Raw genomic sequence first — 23,678 nt, 5'->3', positions numbered from 1 at the left:
TTACTGCATAATAAGCTGGAGACACTTGTGCACTGCGCAGGTGCGGCCGTGCTCATGCGGGTGCAGCATGGCTGTGCTCATCCCAGAAGAGGAGTGCGGCCCTGATGTTAAAGAGGGTCCCAGCGATGAGTTAGGTCATTTCAGCTCCGCACTGCGCTAAATTTTGGCACCGCTATAGGCTGTAATGTTAATTACGCCTATAGCAGTGCAGCCGGAATGATTGTAAAATCACTATAATTTGGGTGCCGGCAAAAGCCGGACCCTGAATTACATATGTACTCCCAGACAAGTGGCGCAAAGAACAAGGAGGACGCATGAAGCCTCTATAGGATCCAGTGGCTTCCCTCTTCTTAGGTGTTTCCTTTTTGACCCGAGCATCTATGCAGAAGTCTTTTTGCAAGTTGACCTACATTTTTCTCCTCACCTTCTCTGCCAGTCACCTGTATGTGACCTGTTGCTTTCACATATTATGTTGCAGGCCTCCCAGTAATATTGTGACATTAATATTCCATCACCAATCAGGACAAAGTGTTTCTGTGCCATTCCTTGGGAAGCTGGAAATGCCGCCAAGGCTGGCATTGCGCAATTCCCTTCCACCACAGAGGACCCCTTGTCCCCTGTGCTCCCCCTCTCCTCATACTGTCAGACACATTACAAAGATACATCCACAGCTGAAGCCTTCAAAGCTATGCACTGTTTATTCAGGTACAATGATGGTCTTCTCTGCAGCATGTGCAGGGTGGAGGAGCTGGCACAGAGGATGCATATCTTTATACCCTGTCTTCTCTTTTCCACTTCCAGGCTGCTCTCCAGAGTCATGAATACGGGGTCCCAGTTTGTCATGGAGGGAGTGAAAAACTTTGTTCTAAAGCAGCAGGTAAACAGTCTGAGGAGCAGGCATTATTTTGACAAGTGTAAGCTAGAATACCACCCGCCACTGATGAGAATGTAATTGAGCTGCGTATGCTGAGTGACTGTAAATGGAGTTGAGTGCAAATTTAAACCTGTCTTCAGAATGTCACTATACTGTGGTGCACCACATGTACACAGCTGTGTGGCCTTCTGGTCATGCACAGAGCGCACAGCTTGCATTGAGTTTTGATGGTAATGGCATGGCTAGTAAGGTTGTCATTCCAGTGTTCAGTGCTGTAGAGCAGAGACTCTTTGTGTTCCCAGCCATCACATCAGCATATGGGTTAACGCAGCTACCGTCCATCCTGCCCAGTTCCCCCATCCTGTTTGTTTTGGCTGCTCAAAACAAGAAGCTTTGTGAATGTGTTTGGACATTTGATATACACACTGGGTACGGGACTTTCTGTCACATCTCCTGCTGAGCCCATAGTAAATGTGTCTGCTTTCTGAGGACGTCAGCTGCAAGATGTGAATATCCATTGCTGGTAATCTAAGTGTCTATAGAAACTGAAGGGAAGTCATTTCTATATTGATCTGTGATACTCAATATGTAATAATGCAAATGGCAGCTATAATATTTGGTATAGCAACTGTGATGAGCCATGGGAGGAGTCTGGAGTCTTTTCTGACATAGGTCAGTTGTCTGAAACCATCTGTAGAAGATACAGGCAACGTTTGGCTTTCCAGCCGCCTGAGATAATCAGACATAATATTATATAACAAGACTATGGCTATTTTGTTATTGCTTGGCTTTTTTAACAGCAGTTAATTTGTTTCTAGTTTATTTGGTGTCTATACATTCCCTTGTGTGTAGTCCTGTTGTTCATCTGCAGCCACACTACAATATAAGCCAATGCATGGTACCAAAATATGATTTAAATCTATAATTCTAGTAGCAAAACAAACTTTAATATGTTGTCTCTTCGTAATTAAAGAAAACTGTACCACAAAAAAAAGGAGGCTTCCATTCTAAAAATGCTACAAGCCATCATTTTGATCCTTTCCTTTAATATTCACTACCCAGAAGAACATGTAGATTGCATGTTCTTATTGAAGAGCATATAAGGTGTTCTGACCCAGAAGGGGTACAAAGATCTGATGCAGAAGGGGTATGAAGATCTCTTTTTCTGATCCAGAAGGGGTTTGCAGATCAGTTGTTCTGATCGATACGGGGTATGCTTATCTGGTATTCTGACTCAGAATGAGTAAACAGATCAGGTGACCTGGCTAAGAAAGGGTATCCAGATCGTGTTTTTACCCAGAAGACATATGCAGATAGGCATTCTGACCCAGAGGGGTTATGCAAATCCAATGTAATGACCACATGATTTCAAATGATTGGTTACTAGAGGTGGTGAGATAAAATAACTCCAGCTTGCATGAGCATTGCATGCAAATTGTACGCAGTTTGGAATCAAGCCAATCAAAAGCACTACCTGTCCACTTTGATGACTCGTTCACATCTAGGGCGTTTTCTGCCTTTTTTGAAGTGCAGACGATTTTCAAAATCGCCCACAAAACGCTTGTGCAATGAACCTCTATGAATCTCATATCCGCACGTTTCATGCGCTTTGCGTTTGCGATTTTAAGAATAAATACATTATATTTATTATTTTCTGGGTCAAAGCGTTCACTTCCTGACTTGCGTCAGGGAGTGAATTAAAAAATCGCTCTACGAAAGTTTGCTGCCCCAGATTTAACTGTCAGTCTTTCTTGTTGCAGAATCTACCCGTCACCCGAGTGCTTGATAGCCTAATGGAGGTGAAATCCAATCCTGTAAGTAAATGTCTCAGTTTGATCATTCCGGTCTTTTCTGTATATAATCTCAGTCACATATATGGCTGTGGTTCAGCATTCACAAGTAGAGCAAGATCAAAGCCCTATTTCTTTACAGAGAAATCTATAGTTTGCTTTGTGACGGCTGGCATGTCCGATAATTTAAATAACCTCAAAGTGGCCGTATAACATTTTCAGCTGTTTTCAGCAGCCCTAGGCTTTGTATTAAGTCTGACTTCCAAGCATCATAAATGCATTAAAGTGTTTCAGGATTGCTGTGTTCCTACCAGTTGTTTTTATTTTCTTCTATGTGTGTTTGTATTTCTGTTATTGGCGGATTTATTTTATCTGCTCACAGCTGCAAGCAAAGAAGTGAATAATTAAATGAAATAAAATAAAGACGTGTTTTGGAAAGAACTCTGGCCCCAACCGGACACCCTCCTTTAAGCTGGCCTGATTGCCAAGACCTCGTAAAATGATTGCTCTGGGGGCCATGTGTTTGTATACAAAGTCGGATCTCCATGTGCTTATCCAGCCCACATCCAGAGTCAGACTGACCACTTGCTGAATCCACAGTTTTATGGAATGCTTTATGGGAATTTGTCAATCCTTTCATTATTTTAATAATACTTAGTTAATACAATGTAATAATATAAAAGCTACTTTTGGATTAACATTTTATATTATTTTTTAAGCTAAAATTAGGAGCTGGTGACTGTGAGCAGTAAAATACACACATTGTGATCTTCTGTTGGGGCAGATGAGGCTTTGTTTATTTTTTTCCCTTCTGTACTATTTTTCTTTATTCTACTTTGTAGTGTTATGTAGACAGAATATTTTGTCCAGATGGATGGGTGGTGGACCGGCAAGAGATCACCCACTGTATACATGTCAAACTCTGGCCCGCAGAGCCCTCAGATTTGGCCCGCAAGTGGTTTCCCCACTTTGCATTGTGTTTGGCCACCTCTAGACCACCAGGGAACCTATATTGACGCAGAACGCTCTAGGCCACGTGAGCACAAGCGGAGGAGACCCCAGGACCCTGGAGCTGCGGCGAGGGACAGATCAGCTGCCAGGGGCTGAAGGAAGCCCCAGGTAAGTAGATCTGATTTTTTTTTTTTTTTTTTTTTTTTTTTTTTATCCTTGGACCTTTCCTTTAACTGAGCGGCTGTGGTTTCTCATAATGATTCATTTCTGAGTATGCAAACCATCTCTTTATGCCCCTGAAAGCCAGGCTTACATCTAGAACCACTGGTTTATAGTGAACCTATATCTTATACGTTTTACAGAGCCACATCAATCCAACATGCATGGGCAGCACCATGGCTTAGTGGATAGCGGCTGGGGGTCCCCGATTTGAATCCCAGCCATGGCACGATCTTCAAGGAGTTTATATGTTCTCTTCATGTCTGCGTGGGTTTACTCCGGACTCTCTGGTTTCCTTCCACTTTTCTCCAAAAAAACATACGGTTAAGCTAATTAGCTTCCCCCTAAAATTGATGCTAGACTATGATGGACTATGTAAGAATTAGAATGTGAGCCCCTCTATGTAAACTGTGTAAAGCACTGTGGAAGATACCAGCTTTATATAAATACTAAATAATAATAATAATAATGCATACAGCATGTTTCGGACTTACTGGTCCTCTTCAGTGCACGGCATGGATTGGACCAGTACTACAGAATACCCATATAGCTCATGTTGACCCACAACCACTAGGAAAGTATAAGGGGCTAAAAGAGGCCGAAAGCACACTTTTATCCTTGGAGCTTTAATTATGCTATATATTTATCTGATTGTCTTATAACATGAGCTGGCTAACTAATTGAAGTGGGAGTTTAAACACTTCAGAGCTGATAACATTTGTAGTGGGCTCCAGGCCTCACTCCATTTTACTGTTAGTCAAGTAAAAATTAAGTTGCTGGTTAGTTGTTACCCAACCTCAATTAAATATATATAAGTAACTTGTTTTTCCTGCAGGACACAGATGACTACAGATATTTTGATCCCAAGATGTTGCGTGGAAATGACAGGTAATACTTCCCAATTTTTTTGTAAGAATCATTTCTTTGACCCACTAATAAAAGCCCAGAAATGGGACCCCCCATGTACCTTCGAAGTACTTCCACATTAATTTGCATCCCTAAAAAGTTGATTCTCCTTGAGGGTATGTTAAAACAGGACAAGGGTTATTAGTGGGGAATGTCCGATCCTCAGCCACAAATGACTTAATCAGCACATGATGACAATAGAATGTCGCTGCACTAGACATGTCCCTAGCACATTTAAAGTGAACCCGAAATGAAAATAGACTGATGATAAAAATACTATAATAATAATAGTATCTATCTTAATGTTTTGGCTCAATGGCCAAAAAAGTATAAAAGTATAAAGTGTTCCAGAGTGAAAATACATGAACTATTGACCTTTTTTCTATCTATCCTCTGCTTTTATAAATAGTTTTCTGCAGGAAAAAGTTTTATGGCTATAATTCCTGATCAGTGAGGGTTATGCTGAAATCCAACAAGTATGCCTGAAGTTTTATTCTTTCAGGCAGCAAAAAGGAACACAGCCTAATTGTTTGGCACTGCACATATAATAGTACAGCACCATGAAAGAAGTTGCTATATACAGTCAGGTCAATAAATATTGGGACATCGACACAATTCCAACGCTTTTTGCTCTATACACAACCACAATGGATTTCTAATGAAACGAACATGATGTGCTTTAACTACAGACTGCCAGCTTTAATTTGAGGCTATTTACATACAAATCTGTTGAACGGTGTAGGAATTACAACAGTTTGCATATGTGCCTCCCACTTGTTAAGGGACCAAAAGTAATGGGACAGAATAAAAATCATAAATAAAACTTTTACTTTTTAATACTTGATTTCTGGGTTTCATCCTTGGTGATGCTCTGCCAGGTCTCTACTGCAACTGTCTTCAGTTCCTGCTTGTTCATGGGGCATTTTCCCTTCAGTTTTTGTCTTCAGCAAGTGAAATGCATGCTCAGCTGGAATCAGGACAGGTGATTGACTTGGCGATTGTAGAACATTCCATTTCTTTCCCTTCAAAAACTCTTAAGATGTTTTTCCAGTATGCTTTGGGTCATTGTCCATCTGCACTGTGAAGCGCCTTCCAACCAATATTACCCGAAACACTTCTGAATTTATCCTGCTTTTGTCAGCAGTCACATCATCAATAAATACAAGATAACCGGTTCCAGCTGAAGACAAAGCTGAAGGGAAAATGCCCCAAGAATAAGCAGGAACTGTAGACAGTTGCAGTAGAGGGCTGGCAGAGCATCACCAGGGATAAAAACCAAGCGTCTAGTGAGGTCTATGCGTTCCAGACTTCAGGCTTTAATTGACTGCAAAGGATTTGCAACCAAGTATTAAAAAGTGAAAGTTTGATTTATGATTATTATTCTGTCCCATTGCTTTTGCTCCCTTAACAAGTGGGAGGCACATATGCAAACGGTTGTAATTCCTACACCGTTTACCTGATTTGGATGTAAATACCCTCAAATTAAAGCTGTCCACAAAAAGACTGGCACCACAAAATAGTAGTAAAAGTAAGCTCTTTTATTAGAATTTTATTAAAACGACATAATAGTCAAGATAAAAAAACGGCTATGGCGGCGACAGCCCACAGTTTCGAGCCGCATAGCCTCAAATTACCTCAAATTAAAGCTGACGGTCTGCAGTTAAAGCACACCGTGTTCATTTCATTTCAAATCCATTATGGTTGTGTATAGAGCCAAAAAAAATGTGTCCCTGTCCCAATATTTATGTATCTGACTGTAAGTCTGTGATTGTGCACCTTATAACACAAGCCTAACTTTGAGTATAGATTCATTTGAATTGTTTCTTAATTTGGATTTGAAATTACACGTCATTTGTTCGAATTAGCACACACGTCATTATTTATTTATTTTTTTATCAACAGTTCTGTCCCAAGAAACAAGAATCCCTTTCAGGAGGTAAGCAGATTGATACCTGCATTATAATAATATATGTTGATTAACGTATACCTGTGTATATCAATATAGAAGTCAAGTAACTTTTTCCTTTTTTGCATGACAGAGTCAGGGTGACCCGGTCTGCCTAGGTGTGCTTTCAAGCTGGTTTTACTTTATTATATTTCCCTATGGCCCCCAATCTTCCTCTCTACTTCAGCAGGTGCAGAGAAGCTAGTTTCCAGGGCGCAACCATCGACTTTCCTTTCTCCCGCGGCTGCCTTCCCATGTGTCCTCCCATCCCCTTCAGGGTCCCAGTGCTGTAGTTTCTGAGTTACGTGAACAGCTTCCACCATTGTTCAGCCTCTCTTTGAGTTGAGCTCCCCATTGCAGATAGTCATCATAACTTGCAATTCCTCTCCAGCACCCTTTATACAGCAGACTCTGCAATAAGAAATACATTAAAAACATTGTCAAATTTAAAATACATGTAAACACATACGTACACGTGAAAAGTACATTTTTTTCAAAGTAAAATGAGCTAGACATTACTTTTCTCATATGTTGCCATCACTTACAGTAGACAGTAAAACTCTGACAAATCTGACAGTTTTTGCTCTAGTCTGTCTCCTCATGGAGTTTCATCAGGGTTTTCTTTATTTTTAAAAGTACTGCTACTGAACGGCAGTTGCTCAGTCCAACTGCCAAAATAGAGTGCAAAGAAGTTGGGAGACCAGCCTGCATCTTTGTATAGATCCTTACCAGGGAGTACTTTTGAAAATAATGAGGGGAATTCTTAAAAGTCCAGTGCAATGTATGGCGGCTATTTTATTTGCAAATTCAGGTGTATTTTTGTTACTAATTGCAAATTCATTGTATTTTTGTTACTAATTACAAGCCCTTATTTGAAAACATAACAGTAATATACCCTTTTGACATGCATATTAACCACTTGAGGACTATGGGCTAACACCCCCCTAATGACCAGGTTAGTTTTCAGTAATTAGGCCACTGCAGCTTTATCTAAATCTGCAGCTTTTTATAAATATTTACTGTAATTTTTTCCAATAAATAAACCTATTTTCTTATTATTTTACTAACCCTCTCTCCCTCCGGCAGCCAGCCTATTACAGCAATGTAATACACAAATCTGATTTATTAAATTAAACACACTTAGCAGACCTTGTATGAGACCTCCCTAAAATATAACTTTTATTTGTTACAGTAAAATCTTTCCATCTTTAAGAATTTGGTTTGTATTTTAGATATAGATATTTTTTATTTAATTCACATTAACCTAGTAGGGTAGTAGAAAACATATTGATATATCTTAGAAAGGACCTTCTGTATTTTATAGTCAATTCTTATCAAACCCCCTACCAGGCACTAAATTAGTATATATGCTGAGTTACTTCAAATAGTACAGAACCCTCCACCTAAAACCGACATGTTTCGGCTCCTTAAAAATAGAGCCGTCGTCAGGGCTACAATGAAAAAGTGCTTAGGGTGCAAAGTGCATAATAGAAGAAAAACGCAGCTATCTACAAATACATAATCAAAAACACAATCAATGAGAGCTTAGCTCTCTAGTAAGGTCAGCAAACAAATGAGGCTGTCTAGCAGCCTTCCTTATATACCCTGGAGAGTGGGTGGGATCTGGTATGCCATACCTCCCCTCCTAAATATCCCCTCCTATTGGTTGGTTGATGGAGCAGAGCTATCCCCTCCTATTGGTTAGTTCTCCTATTCAATCTTTTTCCATATATTCTCAAAAACGCTTTTTGAGAATATATGGAAAAAGATTGAATAGGAGAACTAAACAATGTTAGTAGAGAGTTTATGATTGACAATGAACCCAACCAATAGGAGGCGATATTTAGGAGGGGAGGTATGGCATACCAGATCCCACCCACTCTCCAGGGTATATAAGGAAGGCTGCTAGACAGCCTCATTTGTTTGCTGACCTTACTAGAGAGCACAGCTCTCATTGATTGTGTTTTTTGATTATGTATTTGTAGATAGCTGCGTTTTTCTTCTATTATGCACTTTGCACCCTAAGCTCTTTTTCATTGTAGCCCTGACGACAGCTCTATTTTTAAGGAGCCGAAACATGTTGGTTTTAGGTGGAGGGTTCTGTACTATTTGAAGTAACTCAGCATATATACTAATTTAGTGCCTGGTAGGGGGTTTGATAAGAATTGACTATAAAATACAGAAGGTCCTTTCTAAGATATATCAATATGTTTTCTACTACCCTACTAGGTTAATGTGAATTAAATCAAAAATATCAATATCTAAAATACAAACCAAATTCTTAAAGATGGAAAGATTTTACTGTAACAAATAAAAGTTATATTTTAGGGAGGTCTCATACAAGGTCTGCTAAGTGTGTTTTATTACAGCAATGGGCTGTCATAAGCATCAGCCTATGAGAGCCAATTGCTTTTGTCTCCCCCAAGGGGACAGCCGTGTCACATGGGTGTCCCCAGTGCAGCACTGCCTTAGATTGCAGCGCTGCACACTGTAAATAGACGGCGGTTTTGCCGTCTAACAGTCTCCTAGCGGAAAACACTGCTGGGAGACTTATGATGGAGCAGAGCTCCGTCATTCATGCGGAGATGTGCAATCTCCTGCAAATCCCCGCCACAGGACTTGACGCCAATTGGCGTTAGGCGGTCCTGGGGCTGCCGCCACGTTCATGCCCATCAGCGTGATGCAGTCGTTTGGGAGTTAAAAAAGTTGAGTCCCTAAGGTAACTATGTATATATTTTTTTAGACAAGATTTTTTGTTTTTGGAGGGGGGGGTTAATATGTATGTAGGTGTAATTTTACTATTTGGCCACTAGTTAACCCCCCCCCCCCTCCACCCCCCAATTCCTGTGAACTGTGAATTTACGCAGAAAATTTAGCATGTATGCTTTCACTTTTATTTTATTGATGACCACCAACATCTCATTTATGCCAGTGATCATTGATCACAAGCACTTTGATCGGTGAATGGGAGATGACTAGTTAAATTTGACAATTTTTCACAATAGTGGTCCTTTTATACAAATGTTTCATTTTTTGATATATTTAGTATCAATCAAAAGTTTAAAGCGGAATATAACCCTGCATTTCAACTTTGCTCTAAAACATTATTTACAGCATATTATATGCAAAAAGCATTTTTTTTTTACTAGACCAGCATTGGAAGGGTTAAACACAGAGGTTTTAAGTTCCGTGCAGACATTCAGATGGTTACATTCTATTTAGTTAGTGTGTAACTGTTTATCAATAGATACATCTCTTTGGCTGTCCTCCAAGCTCCTTCTCAGTGAGAGAGATGAGTCATAATAAACACATATTTGTAAACAAAAAGTATCTAACTCAAGTTCGGATTCGGTTGCAGAAATCTCTAGGGACTTTAAAGCCCTGTGTAACCCTTCCAATGCTGGTCTAGTAAAAAAAAAATGCTGGTTGCATATAATATACTGTAAATAATGTTTTAGAGCAAAGTTGAAATGCAGGGTTATATTCCGCTTTAAGTACCATTGCTCCGTCTACACAACTCAGCAGATGGCCTCAAACACATTAAGAAGGCAAGAAGTTCCATTAATTAAAGCGGAATATAACCCTGCATTTCAACTTTGCTCTAAAACATTATTTACAGCATATTATATGCAAAAAGCATTTTTTTTTACTAGACCAGCATTGGAAGGGTTAAACACAGAGGTTTAAGGTTCCGGGAGAGATATGCAGAAGTTCAGATTGTTACATTCTATTTAGTTATATGTATCTATTGAGAAATGTTACACACTCTTTGGCTGTCCTCCAGCACCTGAGAAAGCGAGTCACATTCAACACTTAGATACATTTATGTAAACAAAATGTATCTTTGTCAGCTTCAGATGCGTCTGCAGAAATCTCCAGGAACTTTAAAGCTGTGTGTAACCCTTCCAATGCTGGTCTAGTAAAAAAAAAATGCTGGTTGCATATAATATACTGTAAATAATGTTTTAGAGCAAAGTTGAAATGCAGGGTTATATTCCGCTTAAAGGCCTGTTTAGGGAATGCAGGTCCAGGCGACTACCTCATGAATGTGATTGACTAAAAGCCGAGAGTGTGTGCAAAGCTGTCATCGAAGTAATAGGTGGCTACTTTGCAGAATCTATAATATAAAACTATATACACTACAATGTAATATTAAAAATAAAGAACTACTATTGAATGAGAAGGTCTGTCTAAATGTTTGACTGGTACCATACCTGAGAAAGTGCTTTTTCCCAAACCAGAGCTCTCTGTTATGGGGGCTGTTGACATACATTTGAGATCAACTTTATCACCAAAATATATGGAAACTCCAGAAGAGCTTTGGAGCTAGCGCACATGCCATGATTATTTCCTGGCAGCTTTTATTTTTGTAATAGGAAGTACTGCACACTATTTACATGCTATTTCTGCTCTTAGTTATGTCATTTCTTAGCTCATCTTACAGAAACATTCCTTTACAATCTGTCCTGTGTCAATATCCTGCTAGCTTGTAACTGTAGCTAATGTGTAACAATTCTGAAGGATGTACAAACACACCCCAGGGTTTAGCAGTTTGTGGAAAATATGATTTGACTTTCATAGTTGAAGTGTACCTGAATTGATGTGTGACATGATGAGATAAATATGGGTATAAAAGTACTAGTCCTACTAAGAAATTGTCTGAAGTACATTCCTATTTTCCTGTACTGCAAGTGTTGGAAAACTAGAAACGGCCCAATCTGGTGCAGTATCGTTGCATGAGGGTATGTTAGTAGTATGTAAAGTGCGAAGATACTCACAAAATTGGGTTGCTAATCAGGCAACCACTTAGCAAAGCATGTGGGAATGTACCATCCCTACTTGGTCTTAACCCAAACCTACAAAGCTCTCCACTATCTCTCTTTCCTGTACATTTCCTCACTAGTTTCCAGATACCAACCCAATCACAATCACAGATCTGTACATTACCTTACTTTGTCCTCCTCTAGATTTACCATCTCGGTTTCACGTATACAAGATTTTGCACATGCCCTTCCACATCACATCCATCACACCTCATCCTTTGATATCTTTAAACGCTCTCTCAAAACTCACCTTTTCTGACAAGCATACGCTCTACCTTAGGCCATTCCCCCATTGAGCTTTGGGCAAGTTCTACTCCCACTAGATAGCTTAAAAGCACACTGCCTCTAGGTATACTACTACTACCTACTGTATACTAACCCACCTCTTGTCCAACCTCCCGCCCAATTCCTTTAGATTGTAAGCTTGCAAGGGCAGGGCTCTCTCTCACCTTTTTGTGTCTTGGAGTTTGTTATACATTTATTCATCATGTTACTTTTGTCACTGTAATTACCAATTCTGTACTTCTTACCGACTCTGTAGTTTGTGCCAATTCTGTATTTTGTATATTGGTGTACAAAACATTGTCTTTATTATTATGCACCCTATGTTTTTTTTCTACTTTGCATAGCACCACAGCATGTTGGTGCTTTATAAATCAATAATAATAAAAATCTTACCTCTTCACTATATAGATTTGGTAAGATTGTTTAATCAAGATAGTATCATTGATGGCCACCTTAAAGTGTACCAGAGACATTGCTACCAAAAGATTTGATATTTACCAGGGATTTCCTCCAGCCCCATAAGCATGTGTGAGTCCCTCCTGTCCTCCCGCTGTCTGCCAATCAGCCGCAATCAGCCCGGTAACTGGCTCAGCCGGGTCCAGTCCCGGGTCTTCTGTGCATGGTGATCGCGGCTGAACGGCAGACTGCATGCTTATAAGGCTGGAGGAAGCCCCGGGAAAGTATCAAATCTTTAGGTAGCGATGTCTCTGGTTTCAAGATGGCCTTCAAGGTGGTATTAGTCTCATATTTGAATGCAGATCCACCCATGCCTTCACCATTTTACGGCAACGGGTAAAGTTTTCCTTTAGTTTTAGTTATCGTATATAACCACAGCTTTACTATATTATAATTTTATATGTCTGTTTTCAAGTATGGTATCCAGTACATTTTTCATTGTTACTTATTTGACATCTTTTATATTCAGATGTATAACAGGTTACTGATTTTGCTTTCTTTCCCCACAGGCCATTGTGTTTGTCGTTGGAGGTGGGAACTATATTGAATACCAGAATTTAGTAGATTATATAAAGGTTGGTAATGTTAAGATCACTGTTTCTCAAACTTTGTATATCAAAATCATATTATATGACAATTAAAATACATTGGTTTTAGCCCTTACATTCTAGCTGTGACCCTAGATTCTGCAAGTTGACGCTTTGGGGCAAATGGTCAATGGAGAACCTTAGAGGATTTCTGAGGTGACAAAATAAATGTATTATTTCTTACCTGGGACTTCTTCCCAGGGCTGTGGAGTTGGAGCAATTTAGGGTACCTGGAGTCTGTGGTTTTAATAAACTGAGGAGTCGGATGATTTTTGAACCAAATTCATAGCCTTTGTAAAGACTAGACTGTGGAATCAGAGTCAAGGTGTCAGATTCGGAGTAATTTTGGGTACCTGGAGTCGGAGATTTCATAAACTGATGAGTCAGTCAAATGATTTTTGTACCGACTCCACAGCCCTGCTTCTTCCAGCCCCTAGAAGTAATTTGTGTCCCTCTTCGCAGAACTGGACCCATTGGTAGTAGACGAGCTTTAGAGGCTGTCAGCCCCGAAGAAGACCAAAGCTGTGGCGAGGTACACAAATGATTTCTAGGGGCTGGAAGAAGCCCCAGGTAAGTAAAGCTACATTTATTTTGTCACCTCGGAAATCCTTTAAAGAGGCACTGCAATGGCATACAGTAAAATGTAATTTATTGTTCAGGATACCTAATTTTACTTTAACCTCTTGCCGACCGCCTAATGCCATACGGCGGCAGTAGAGTGGCTCTGTTGTTCCTCCGCACCGCCATATGGCATCATCTCGTGAGGAGCAAGATTTGACGGGGGCTCTCGCTTGCACAAGCGAGCTCTCGCGTCACTGCACACAGGAGGACACCAGCGAACAGTCTGCCAGCCAGTGATTGGAGCTGGCAGGCTGTTTATTTCTGTAAACACTTGGTTAAATATTTATATAGTGCTGACATCTTACCCAGCGCTGCACAGAGTATAGAGGGGGGATGTTAAGTGTTAGGCGTCAGGTCCAGGGTTTGTGTGCGTGTGTGTGTGGGGGGTTAAGTGTTAGGCGTCAGGTCCGGGGTTTGTGTGAGGGGGGAGGATTAAGTGTTAGGCCTCCTTAGCAGTAATCCTGAGTCAGGCTTAGGACGGAAATCCAAAACTCAGAGCGGTAATCCTGTGCCTGAGTGAGTTATATGCAGGAGCTGCTGCAGATCTCTCTGTGCTATGTTTTTTTTCTTGTTTTTAGGATCTAAAAGCTTGTGAAAAAAATTCATGGCTTTTAGACCCTAAATCTGGAAATAAGCATACCAGGGAGGTTAACTGCCCACCGCCTGCACAAACCCCAGTCACGACAACTAATCCTTAACCCTCTACCTTCCTGTAAACCCCAACTATGACACCTAACACCCCCCCACACACTCATACAAACCCTGGACCTGAAGCCTAACACTTAACCCCCCACCCCCCTCCCCACACACACACATACACCCCTGTCCTGACACTTAAGCCAAAGGTTAGGTGCCCTTAATTCAAATACGCAAGAGAGGAAACATTTTACAATGGACAAACACTGACTAGATAATTTATAAATAAATATTGTACAAAAATAACCAATTTTATTCATTGTTATATTCAGTAACGTTCCCCTTTAAAGAACACTTGTTCTAAAAGAACTGTAGAGGCTGCCATTTTGTCGACTCAAGGGTCCTTTTACATTATATCAGTTGCAATTGTGCATTAATGACAGGTAGGTACAACTAGACCCCCTACTAGAAACATTCATGAGGACTCTTTAATACGGTCCTGCTTTTTATTAGTTTTAAGCTCTGTATTTTACCTTTACTGAGGTAAGAGCAACACTCTGAGGGATCGACTTGGAAGTAATATACAGATTAGGTGTTGTCACTCCACTTCACGTAAACAAGCTCTGTGATTTAGAAACTGCTAGTTCAGCTTTTGCAGTTTTTACAATGCCTCAGTATAGGTGAGCTTTAAAGAGAACCCGAGGTGGCTTTGTATAACTTTAGTGGGGCACAGAGGCTGGTTGGGCACACTAACACCAGCCTCTGTTGCCCCATCGTGTGTGTCAAAGACCCCCCTGCTCGCCGCTATACCCCCGCAATGCTGGCGACACGCAGCGTGTCGCCAGCACAATGTTTACCCTAGCGCTGTCTGTCAGCGCCGCTCCGCCGCCTCCTCCGCATCGCCGCTACCCGCCCTCGTCCCTTCCCTCACGCTGATTGGAGGGAAGGGACGAGGGCGGGTAGCGGCGATGCGGAGGAGGCGGGGGAGCGGCGCTGACAGACAGCGCTAGGGTAAACATTGTGCTGGCGACGCGCTGCGTGTCGCCAGCACTGCGGGGAGGATAGCGGCGAGCAGGGGGGTCTTTGACACACACAATGGGGCAACAGAGGCTGGTGTTAGTGTGCCCAACCAGCCTCTGTGCCCCACTAACGTTATACAAAGCCACCTCGGGTTCTCTTTAAAGGACCATTATGACCAAAGAGGAATCTATTTAAAGTTCACTTGCACGCATGGATAAAATATATTTGTGTCATAGAAAATGCACTGTAGATGACTTTTTCCTATGTAGTTATCACGGTTGTTGTTGCCAGGGAATGCTTCTGAAATATCACAAAACCACTCAGAAAGAGGTTCGGAGCCATCAAATGAATAAGATAAGACAAATAACATTAATATTGTGCTTTTCTCCTGGCGGACTCAAAGTGCTTCACCAAAGGTTTTTAGTTGGACTCTGGGGGTGGTCAAGTTATTAGAGCCTGCTGATCTGAGGCTGTGGGAGTTGTGACACAGTTTAGGTATCCGAGCTCCAGGTCATGTTGAATGTGGGCATGCCAATTTTGAAAAGGATTCTCCATATTAAGGGACACCAGTGGAGTGAGCAAAGAATGTGTGTTATGTGGCAAAGGCGGGTGGGCTTGTTACCAGCCTTGCGGCAACATTCTGTACAAGCTTGAGGAGGTGTAGGTCTTTATTTGGAAGCCCTGTACAGAAAGCATTGCAATAGTCCAGCCGTGATGTGATGAAGGCGTAAACTAGGGTTGGAAGTTCCTCTGGAGGAATTAAGTGCTTAATTCAGCTGGCCTAGCCACTGTTCTTGCAGTTGGACTGTTCCACTGCTGTCAGGGAATGCATGGAAAGAATAAAGGAAGCCTTTAGAATACCCCATAAGGAGAGGGACAAGTCTAAAAACTGCAAGAACAAGGTTCAGAGCTGTCAGATTAATACTACCTTTCTGTCAGTGACAGCTACACAGGAAAAAATCATTTACAGTGCATTTTACTCTGGGAGAAATATACCAAAATCTGCTTGTTACAGATTTTGTCACGGTGGTCCTTAAAGAGCTGCGTTAGATAGTATTACCTGTTTCGGGTCACAGGAGACAGATTGGAGACAGTTGGGGGTATGACAACTAGACCCCCTACTAGAAACATTCATGAGGACTCTTTAATACGGTCCTGCTTTTTATTAGTTTTAAGCTTTGTATTTTTCCATCGCCACTGTTGCCTTTTATCCATGTCTTACACCAATTTCCCTGCCCCCTTACCACGAGTCCTTTCTATTCCGTCCTTTTCCTTTCTTTTTACTCTGTAATTTATTCCTAGAATATTCTTCTGTCCCTTCCCTGAAGTTCCTCCCCTGCTGTCTCTCATCTGCCTCCGTCTCTTGAAACAGATGACTTTGGCTTATTGACATGCAAACAATCTTCCCTATAAAAATAAAGTTTCATGGCAGGCATCTAGCTCTGGTTTTGCTTTGCTTTGAAAAGCCATCACTAGTTGCTAAGCTCTGTCCTTCTCTTAGCTGACTCTACCATAGATTTTATTTATGTGGGCCTTCCCAGCTCCACTGAGCCTTTTTTTCCAAAACCCTTTCTTCCATCACTGGCTGACTGTTGGTACAATAACTATTTAACGCTTTTCACTAACCCTAATGGCAATAGGATGTCAAGTATTGGTATTAATGTTAAGTATTGGTGGTATATGATTCAGTTTCAGTCCTTTTAAATGTATTTACAATGTATTTGTCTTAAACCAACGTGCTGTGTTTTTCTTTCCTAGACCAAACAAGGAAAGCACATACTGTATGGATGCACAGAGCTTTTCAATGCTGCACAGTTTGTTAAGCAGGTAATAGTTGCCTTTTTGGTATGCAGTCATACAATGAAATTAAAACCTACAACATGTTAAGTCTCATATATATACAAGCAACAGATTATTTCCTAGCCTGTTCTGTAGCAGCATATGCAATTGTGGAGGGTGATCGAAAGCACCCTATAACAAAAAACAAATTAATATAAATGGTACTCACAAAGTAACGTTGCAGAAGGGCAACCCCCCCCCCCCCCTTTGTGTGTTCTGTAACAGGACCAGCACTCAGAGCTGGGACAAGGTCCTCCAGCACCCAAGGCTGAGACACCAAAGTGCGCCCCTCCATCCCTCCCACCCCAGCTGTCACACACTGATTGCTATTAGACTAAGAGGGCCACAGGGCCCACAACCTCCCCAACACCTTAATATCTAGTTATCTGGCTTGTAGTCACTGCTATGTATCCCCTTTTCTTATTTCTTTCTGCTTCAAACACAATTAGGAATGACAGCTGAATGAATTGTGCGCCCCCTCCTACTCTGCGCCCTGAGGCTGGAGCCTCTCCAGCCTATGCCTTGTCCCGGCCCTGCCAGCACTTATGCATGTAGCTACAAAATAAAGTGACCAGCCATTTTATTTTTGAATGTTAATTTGGGCTAACAGGCTGCAGAATTATTGACTTGTGTCCAACTGTTCTGCTATCAGGGAAAATCTGATGGGTTGATGTGGATAACGTAGTCCTTCTATAGGATCCACTACCATGAGAGGCCTGTGCATGCTAACTAAAATAAAATAATATTCCCCATTAGGGTTGCAGCGGTATACCACAGTTTTATTGTGCATGGTGATCATACCATGCTCCTGGAGTCAGAAGCATGGTATGATTACCGCGGTATACCGCTGCAACCGTATTCCCCATCAGTTCATCCCTCTACACTAGTAGCACAGTTAATTTTCCTGCACTAGCTGGAATGCGTAAAAATGTACGCAATGCGTCCCACCGACCTCCGAGGTCGGCAAGCTGCCAGCGGGGGACTGGAGCAGCAGTGAGTGACTACGAGGGCACAGGATGGCTGCTTGGGGCTGGTAGAAGCCCCAGGTAAGTGAAACTCATTTTTTTTATTTTGCTTGGACTTTCCCTTTAAGTCAAAAATATGTCAGGGGTATGAATAATTATGGACATCACTGTATATGTAGCTATGTTTTTCTCACCATGCCACATGTCAGTTCAAGCATGCTTTAATGACTGAGCAACACCATTATTTCTGGATTCCACAGGGGAGAGAGGAATTTGTCCTGAAATTAGGCATTACCGGTAATGTCTGTTTTTAATGTCCTGCAATCGACGTATGAATAGTTTGTTTTACTAAGGCAATGCTGTACTTTGCTTTGGAACATAAATGTTTACAATTAAATAGCTACTTTTCAAACTTACTTTTTTCAGCCATGACTACTGCCGGTTGACTTTGGCATAGATTAAACTGTCTGTTTTTTATATTTAAACACAGGAACAACAATTGGTAAAGTAATTATGAACCACTTTCTGAACCACTTTCTGTATTTGTTTAAATGGTCACAAGTGGAGTTTGCATTTCATTTATTTTTTTGTTCTAGTGGGTTTATAGAAATAACATAATCCCATGTTAAGTATCAGAATTTAAAGTGTTTCTCTGATTCCTGTAAGAATAAGACAGTCCTTAGCGAAACCATCTTTATGCACTCCATATTTTTGCAAGCCATATTATGACTGCATACCGGTGACTGCACTAGAGCAGTATATGTATGTTCCATTGTAATAATGTTCTAGTTTCTGCTTTTGGGATTTACATTTTAAAATTGCATTCACTCCCATTGAGCAATACGTGTCCCCAACATTCCTACAGGCTTGCATAATTGTATCCAAGGTAATGAAATTCCAGGTAAGGTCTAACAGTCCAGGACATGCTCCTTCTTATAAGCACTGCTCTATTTGCCCTGGGTACAAAGTCCAACCCCCACACCAGAAAATGGAGTAAGATGGCCGCTAACAATACAATTTGCTGAATAATTGTTTTTACGAACCACTAATGGATAGATTCTCCTAACCAATCCAATCAGATTAATGAAATCAATCAGATTTGAGATCGATTCGTCAATCTGATTGGATTGGTTTTTGTCTATTAGTGGTCCCAAACAATCATTTCCGATCGTTCATAAACCATCGTTCAGTAAATTGAATCGTTCATGGACACCTTAAAGTGAACCTAAACTGAGACGGACATGTATTTTTCCTTTTAAATAATACCAGTTGCCTGACTCTCTTGCTGATCCTGTGTCTCTAATACTTTCAGCCACAGCCCCTGATTAAGCATGCAGATCAGGTGCTCTGACTGAAGTCAGACTGGATTAGCTGCATGCTTGTTTCAGGTGTGTGATTCAGACACTATTGCAGCAAAGAGATCAGCAGGACTACTAGGCAACTGGTATTGTTTAAAAGGAAACATCTATATCCCTCTCAGAGGCTTAATAGTTCTTTAAAAAATTAATTGAACCAATTATTCTTTTTTCCAATACCAACCAATTCAGCCTTTAGGTCTACTCTACTCAATAAGATGAGTTGTCATATATAAAAATCAAATGACCATTTCTTTGTACCAATAGATTGCAATTTATTTGTTTATCAAAATTTGCATCTACTCTTCTGTAATTAAAGGATACCGGAGCTGAATGAAAAAGTAAAAACGGGGGGGGGGGGGGGGAGCAGGCATGTATACAAAGTACTCCTCATGCCCACCGATCCCGTTCTCCGTCTCCCTCCTTTATTGCACAAATGCTTGTTGGTCGGCTGGGCCGGACATACGTGCGTGCATCCTTGATTGTGGAACTGCAGACGGGAGCGTTCTGCGCATGATGTCATGACTACATGCGCAGAGCGCTCCTGCTGCAGGCGACTGGGAAAATGACTGTGGGGGGCATTTGCACAGTAAAGGAGGGAGAGGGATGAGAATGAGGGTAGCGGTGGGCATGAAGACTACTTCGTATACATGCCTGCTCACCCTGCTTTTACTTTTTCATTCAGCTCTGTTATCCTTCAAAGTAAACTTGAAGTGAAAAAATACGAGGTGGTCATATCTGAAGACCGTTCACTGTGCCATAAATCCATGACCCCTCAGCACAACCTCCCCTTTGTCTTGAGCTATGCCTCTTCCATGCTGAAGTGTGCATGCTCCATCCAGTCCCATGGCCATTTTGTGCACACTCCTGCATGCATAGGCTTTCGGAAGCATTTATAGAGGGCAAACTGAGAGGACGGAGTGTGCGTATTTGCTCCAAACTGAAATCACTCAAAACTTTGATGGGGGGGCGACACATAGCTTGAAGACTGAGGTGAGGTTGGTGAAGCGTTTATAGTGGCATTGAAGACGTCCCAGGTATGGCCACCACATAGATTATATTTTTTTTACTTAATTCTGGCACCCTTTTAACCTCCTGAGCGTTATGACGCTCAGGAGGTTTTGTATCCACATAGTCCCCTGCTATAAAACTGTTAGATTAAATGTGATCAGTAAGTATTAGCTATCACCGGACTAGCTAGAATAGATGGCCGCACCCCCCTCCCGATTGTCCAGAATCCCCCGATCAGTCCGCTTATACATTACCCAGCCAGGCTCCAGCGACAGCTCTGCTCTTCTCTATGGGGAGGATCGTACATGACGTCATTAACGTCATGCGCAGACCCGATCCTCCCCGTAGAGAAGCGCGGAGCTGTCCGGGGAGGCTGTGTCGATCGCTGGAGCCTGGCTGGGTAATGTACAAGCGGACTGATCAGGGAGATTCTGGGCAATCGGGGGGGGGGGAAGGGTGGAGGGGAGGAGGTTGGGGGGCCACCTATTCTATCTAGCCCAATGCTAGCTAATATTTACTGATCGCATCTAATCTAATAGTTTTATAGCAGGGGATTATGTGGATACAAAACCCCCAGTGTCGGGCATACCGCTCAGGAGGTTAAACTGCTTTGTTATTCATAAATATCTATTCTGCAAAATCTGTGTATGTGCATATCAATTATAGATATGTTTTATGCAGTTTGTTTTTTCTTTTATTCTAGTTGTCCCAGCTTGGACAGAAATAGCAGAAAACATTGCCCCGGATCTTTTTCCATTTATCTCCTGAGTGTGATTTGACCACACAAGGACTATATGGCCTGGCCGATACTTTTACCGTTCCATGAACCCTTCTTCTGGCAAAGCCACACACTGATGCCAGTGAGTCTGAAGGACGGACAGTATCACATCTCTGAAACGTCATGCATAACAGGTGTATAGGTTTCTTCAGCACTGTACAAGGACTCTCATAGTTGACCCTTGCTGGAGGTTCCTCAACCACAATAACCTTGGCATTAACACATTCTCTGTAAAAAAAAAACAGTCTGTTTCCAATAAAACAAAACATTGTTTAATTTTATAATGCACATTGTGCGTATTCAGGATTCTGCTTTCTGAAATGGTTCACTATTAACAAATGTTTGGTCAACACAGAAGGTGCTGCATACAGTGTTGGATGTGAGAGAACAACAGAGAGATCTTGGGGGTTACAATGGTCCCTAGGCACATGAGCTGCTTTCAAATACATCAGATGTCAAATGGCGTAAATAAACGTAATGAGTGGGGCAGACTGCATTGACCAACAGCACCCAGTTATCAGGGATGGCTAATGAGATGCAAATAAATCCGTGTTGACGCAGGATTATGCAAATTTTGTATGTAGCTGGAAAATTGTCCAATGGAATTCTGCTGAGGTGGAATTCACTTGGTCCATTTTCAAGCTGCATTATCCTGCATGAGCTCTGAATTATTTGCATCTTACTGACCATCCCTACCAGTTAGCATTTACCATTTATATTTATTTCACTAAGCAGAAACATGGTTGCCTTGACTTATTGCTCTTTGCACATCTTTGTGGTATTTGCACTGCTTTATTGAAGATATATTTAAGCAATGTCGGACTGGGAAGTGGAAAAACTAAGGAAATCCACCTGCTGGCCAAGCAGCAGAAACCCTGTGTTATCACTCCCAATAGAAACCTGCAGCAAGTCTTCACTGTGAGCAGCAACACCTGATTACTTCTGCCAGCAAGTGGATTTCCTCAGCTTTTCCAGCTCCCAGACACTGTATTTAAGTATTAAAACATAGACTGCTATTAATTGCTTCATAACCTGTTGTTATAGCTATACTAAGCACTCTAAGGCTTTGTTCACATTATAAATCGCCAGTGCTATCGCAAGCGCTGAGTGATTTATTGAGCGCTTTTCCCTGCGCTTTGCATGAATAAATACAATGTATTTATTGTTAAAAGCGCTCGGGAAATTGCAATTCAAAATGCTTTTTTAAGTGCTTTGCGATTTTCCTATACCTTCCATTTAGCCAAAACGCTAAGAAAATGGTTTTAAAGCAATTTCTAAAAACGCAAGCGTTTAAAAAACGCTCATAATGCTCATAACGCTCATAGGTGTGAACAAGCCCTAAAATTGGACTCAATTGGTTAATAGTGCGATAATGCATTATTGGTTTGCTCATTCCTCCCTTCTGTGAACTATCCTTGTTGCTTGATGTTTACAATGAGGCTCCACTTTACCTAAAACCTGTGCAGGTACTATCACTGCCTCTCATTGCTTCTTTCCAAACTATCACTTCCACCATTGTCCATGGCTGTGTGAGAAAGCATTGCTCATGTTGTTAAACGGCTTATCAGGTCTGATTAAATCTGTGAACACAAACAGGAAGGTAATGGACAGCAGAGAGCAACAGTCAGAATTGATACACAGGCCATGGCACATGTGAGATAAGGACTGGTATGGAGAAGCTATTGCAGTCACTGGAGATCTTGTGTACTTGTACAGGCTTCAGGTACAGCAGAAGTGAGGGCAAAACCAATAATGATTATAATTCCATTTTTGATCTTTGAGCATTTATCATAGTTATGTAATAAATTCCTTTATCTTGTGATAAAATCACAAACATTTTTACCAGAAAATGCTTTTTTACACGACTACCGTGCCATTCTGTCGCCAAATTGTCTGGAGCAAGCACCTTGCAGTTCTGTAACTAAACTGAATGGGAGCACCTGGCAGATAAACAGGGGAGGATGACAGGCCATAAACTGTACCGCTGCCAGCTGTCTGTATGTAAGAGCCTTAAGGGTGCCCATACATTACTAGATTTCTGGCATTGCTATCTGGCAGATTTAATCATAATAATCAAATGTGGCAGATATTGATGCTGCAACTAACTGATCAGTTATTTTGATGCATTTCTAGCAGAAATTGGTCAAAAAAGATCAATCTGGCACGTTGGATAATTTTGCTGAAATCTATTAGAAATTTAGCTGCAGTTTGTGGACAAGCAATAGATTCATCTGATAGTCGATCTGGTGGCAGATTGACAGATGTGTGGCCACCTTAAGACTGGAGCATCAGTGTTTGGAATACAGGAGTACCTCAAAACTAGAACTTGGTGATCCTTCTGCACAGTAACATTTGTGAGCTGCAAACTACATGCAGCTCATAAGCCACTGATCAGGGACCACTACTATCCATGACCAGATCATTCTTGCGTTTTTCAGAATATTTTATGTTGTGTTCTTAAGAAATGTTTAGTGTTTTAGTATCCGAGAATCTAGAATGTAATGTTCTGCTCATAAATCCTTCTTGCAGCAGAAGGTATCTTTGCATTATGTCAGGGAAGAGCTCCTATGGTATTTATCTGAGGTAATATGTTACACAGATGTGTGGGCAGTAATTC

General features: G+C 41.2%; 1 protein-coding gene across 1 annotated transcript in view; it reads left to right on the top strand.

The window, feature by feature from the left end:
- SCFD1 (sec1 family domain containing 1) overlaps nucleotides 1-21,345 on the top strand; it is a 145,091-nt gene extending 123,746 nt beyond the window's left edge. The window contains exons 19-25 of the mRNA XM_068253884.1: nucleotides 802-877; nucleotides 2,635-2,688; nucleotides 4,670-4,722; nucleotides 6,643-6,676; nucleotides 12,759-12,824; nucleotides 16,872-16,940; nucleotides 20,987-21,345. Coding sequence (XP_068109985.1) covers nucleotides 802-877; nucleotides 2,635-2,688; nucleotides 4,670-4,722; nucleotides 6,643-6,676; nucleotides 12,759-12,824; nucleotides 16,872-16,940; nucleotides 20,987-21,010 — 376 coding nt within the window. The 3' untranslated portion in view covers nucleotides 21,011-21,345. The remainder of the gene's footprint in view (nucleotides 1-801; nucleotides 878-2,634; nucleotides 2,689-4,669; nucleotides 4,723-6,642; nucleotides 6,677-12,758; nucleotides 12,825-16,871; nucleotides 16,941-20,986) is intronic.
- The last annotated feature ends 2,333 nt before the right edge of the window (nucleotides 21,346-23,678 follow it).

The sequence above is a fragment of the Hyperolius riggenbachi genome, chromosome 9 (genome assembly GCF_040937935.1).
Source record: "Hyperolius riggenbachi isolate aHypRig1 chromosome 9, aHypRig1.pri, whole genome shotgun sequence".
Lineage (NCBI taxonomy): Eukaryota > Metazoa > Chordata > Amphibia > Anura > Hyperoliidae > Hyperolius > Hyperolius riggenbachi.
Note: the sequence above shows the minus strand (reverse complement) of the source record. Positions and strands in the feature narration are given on the sequence as shown.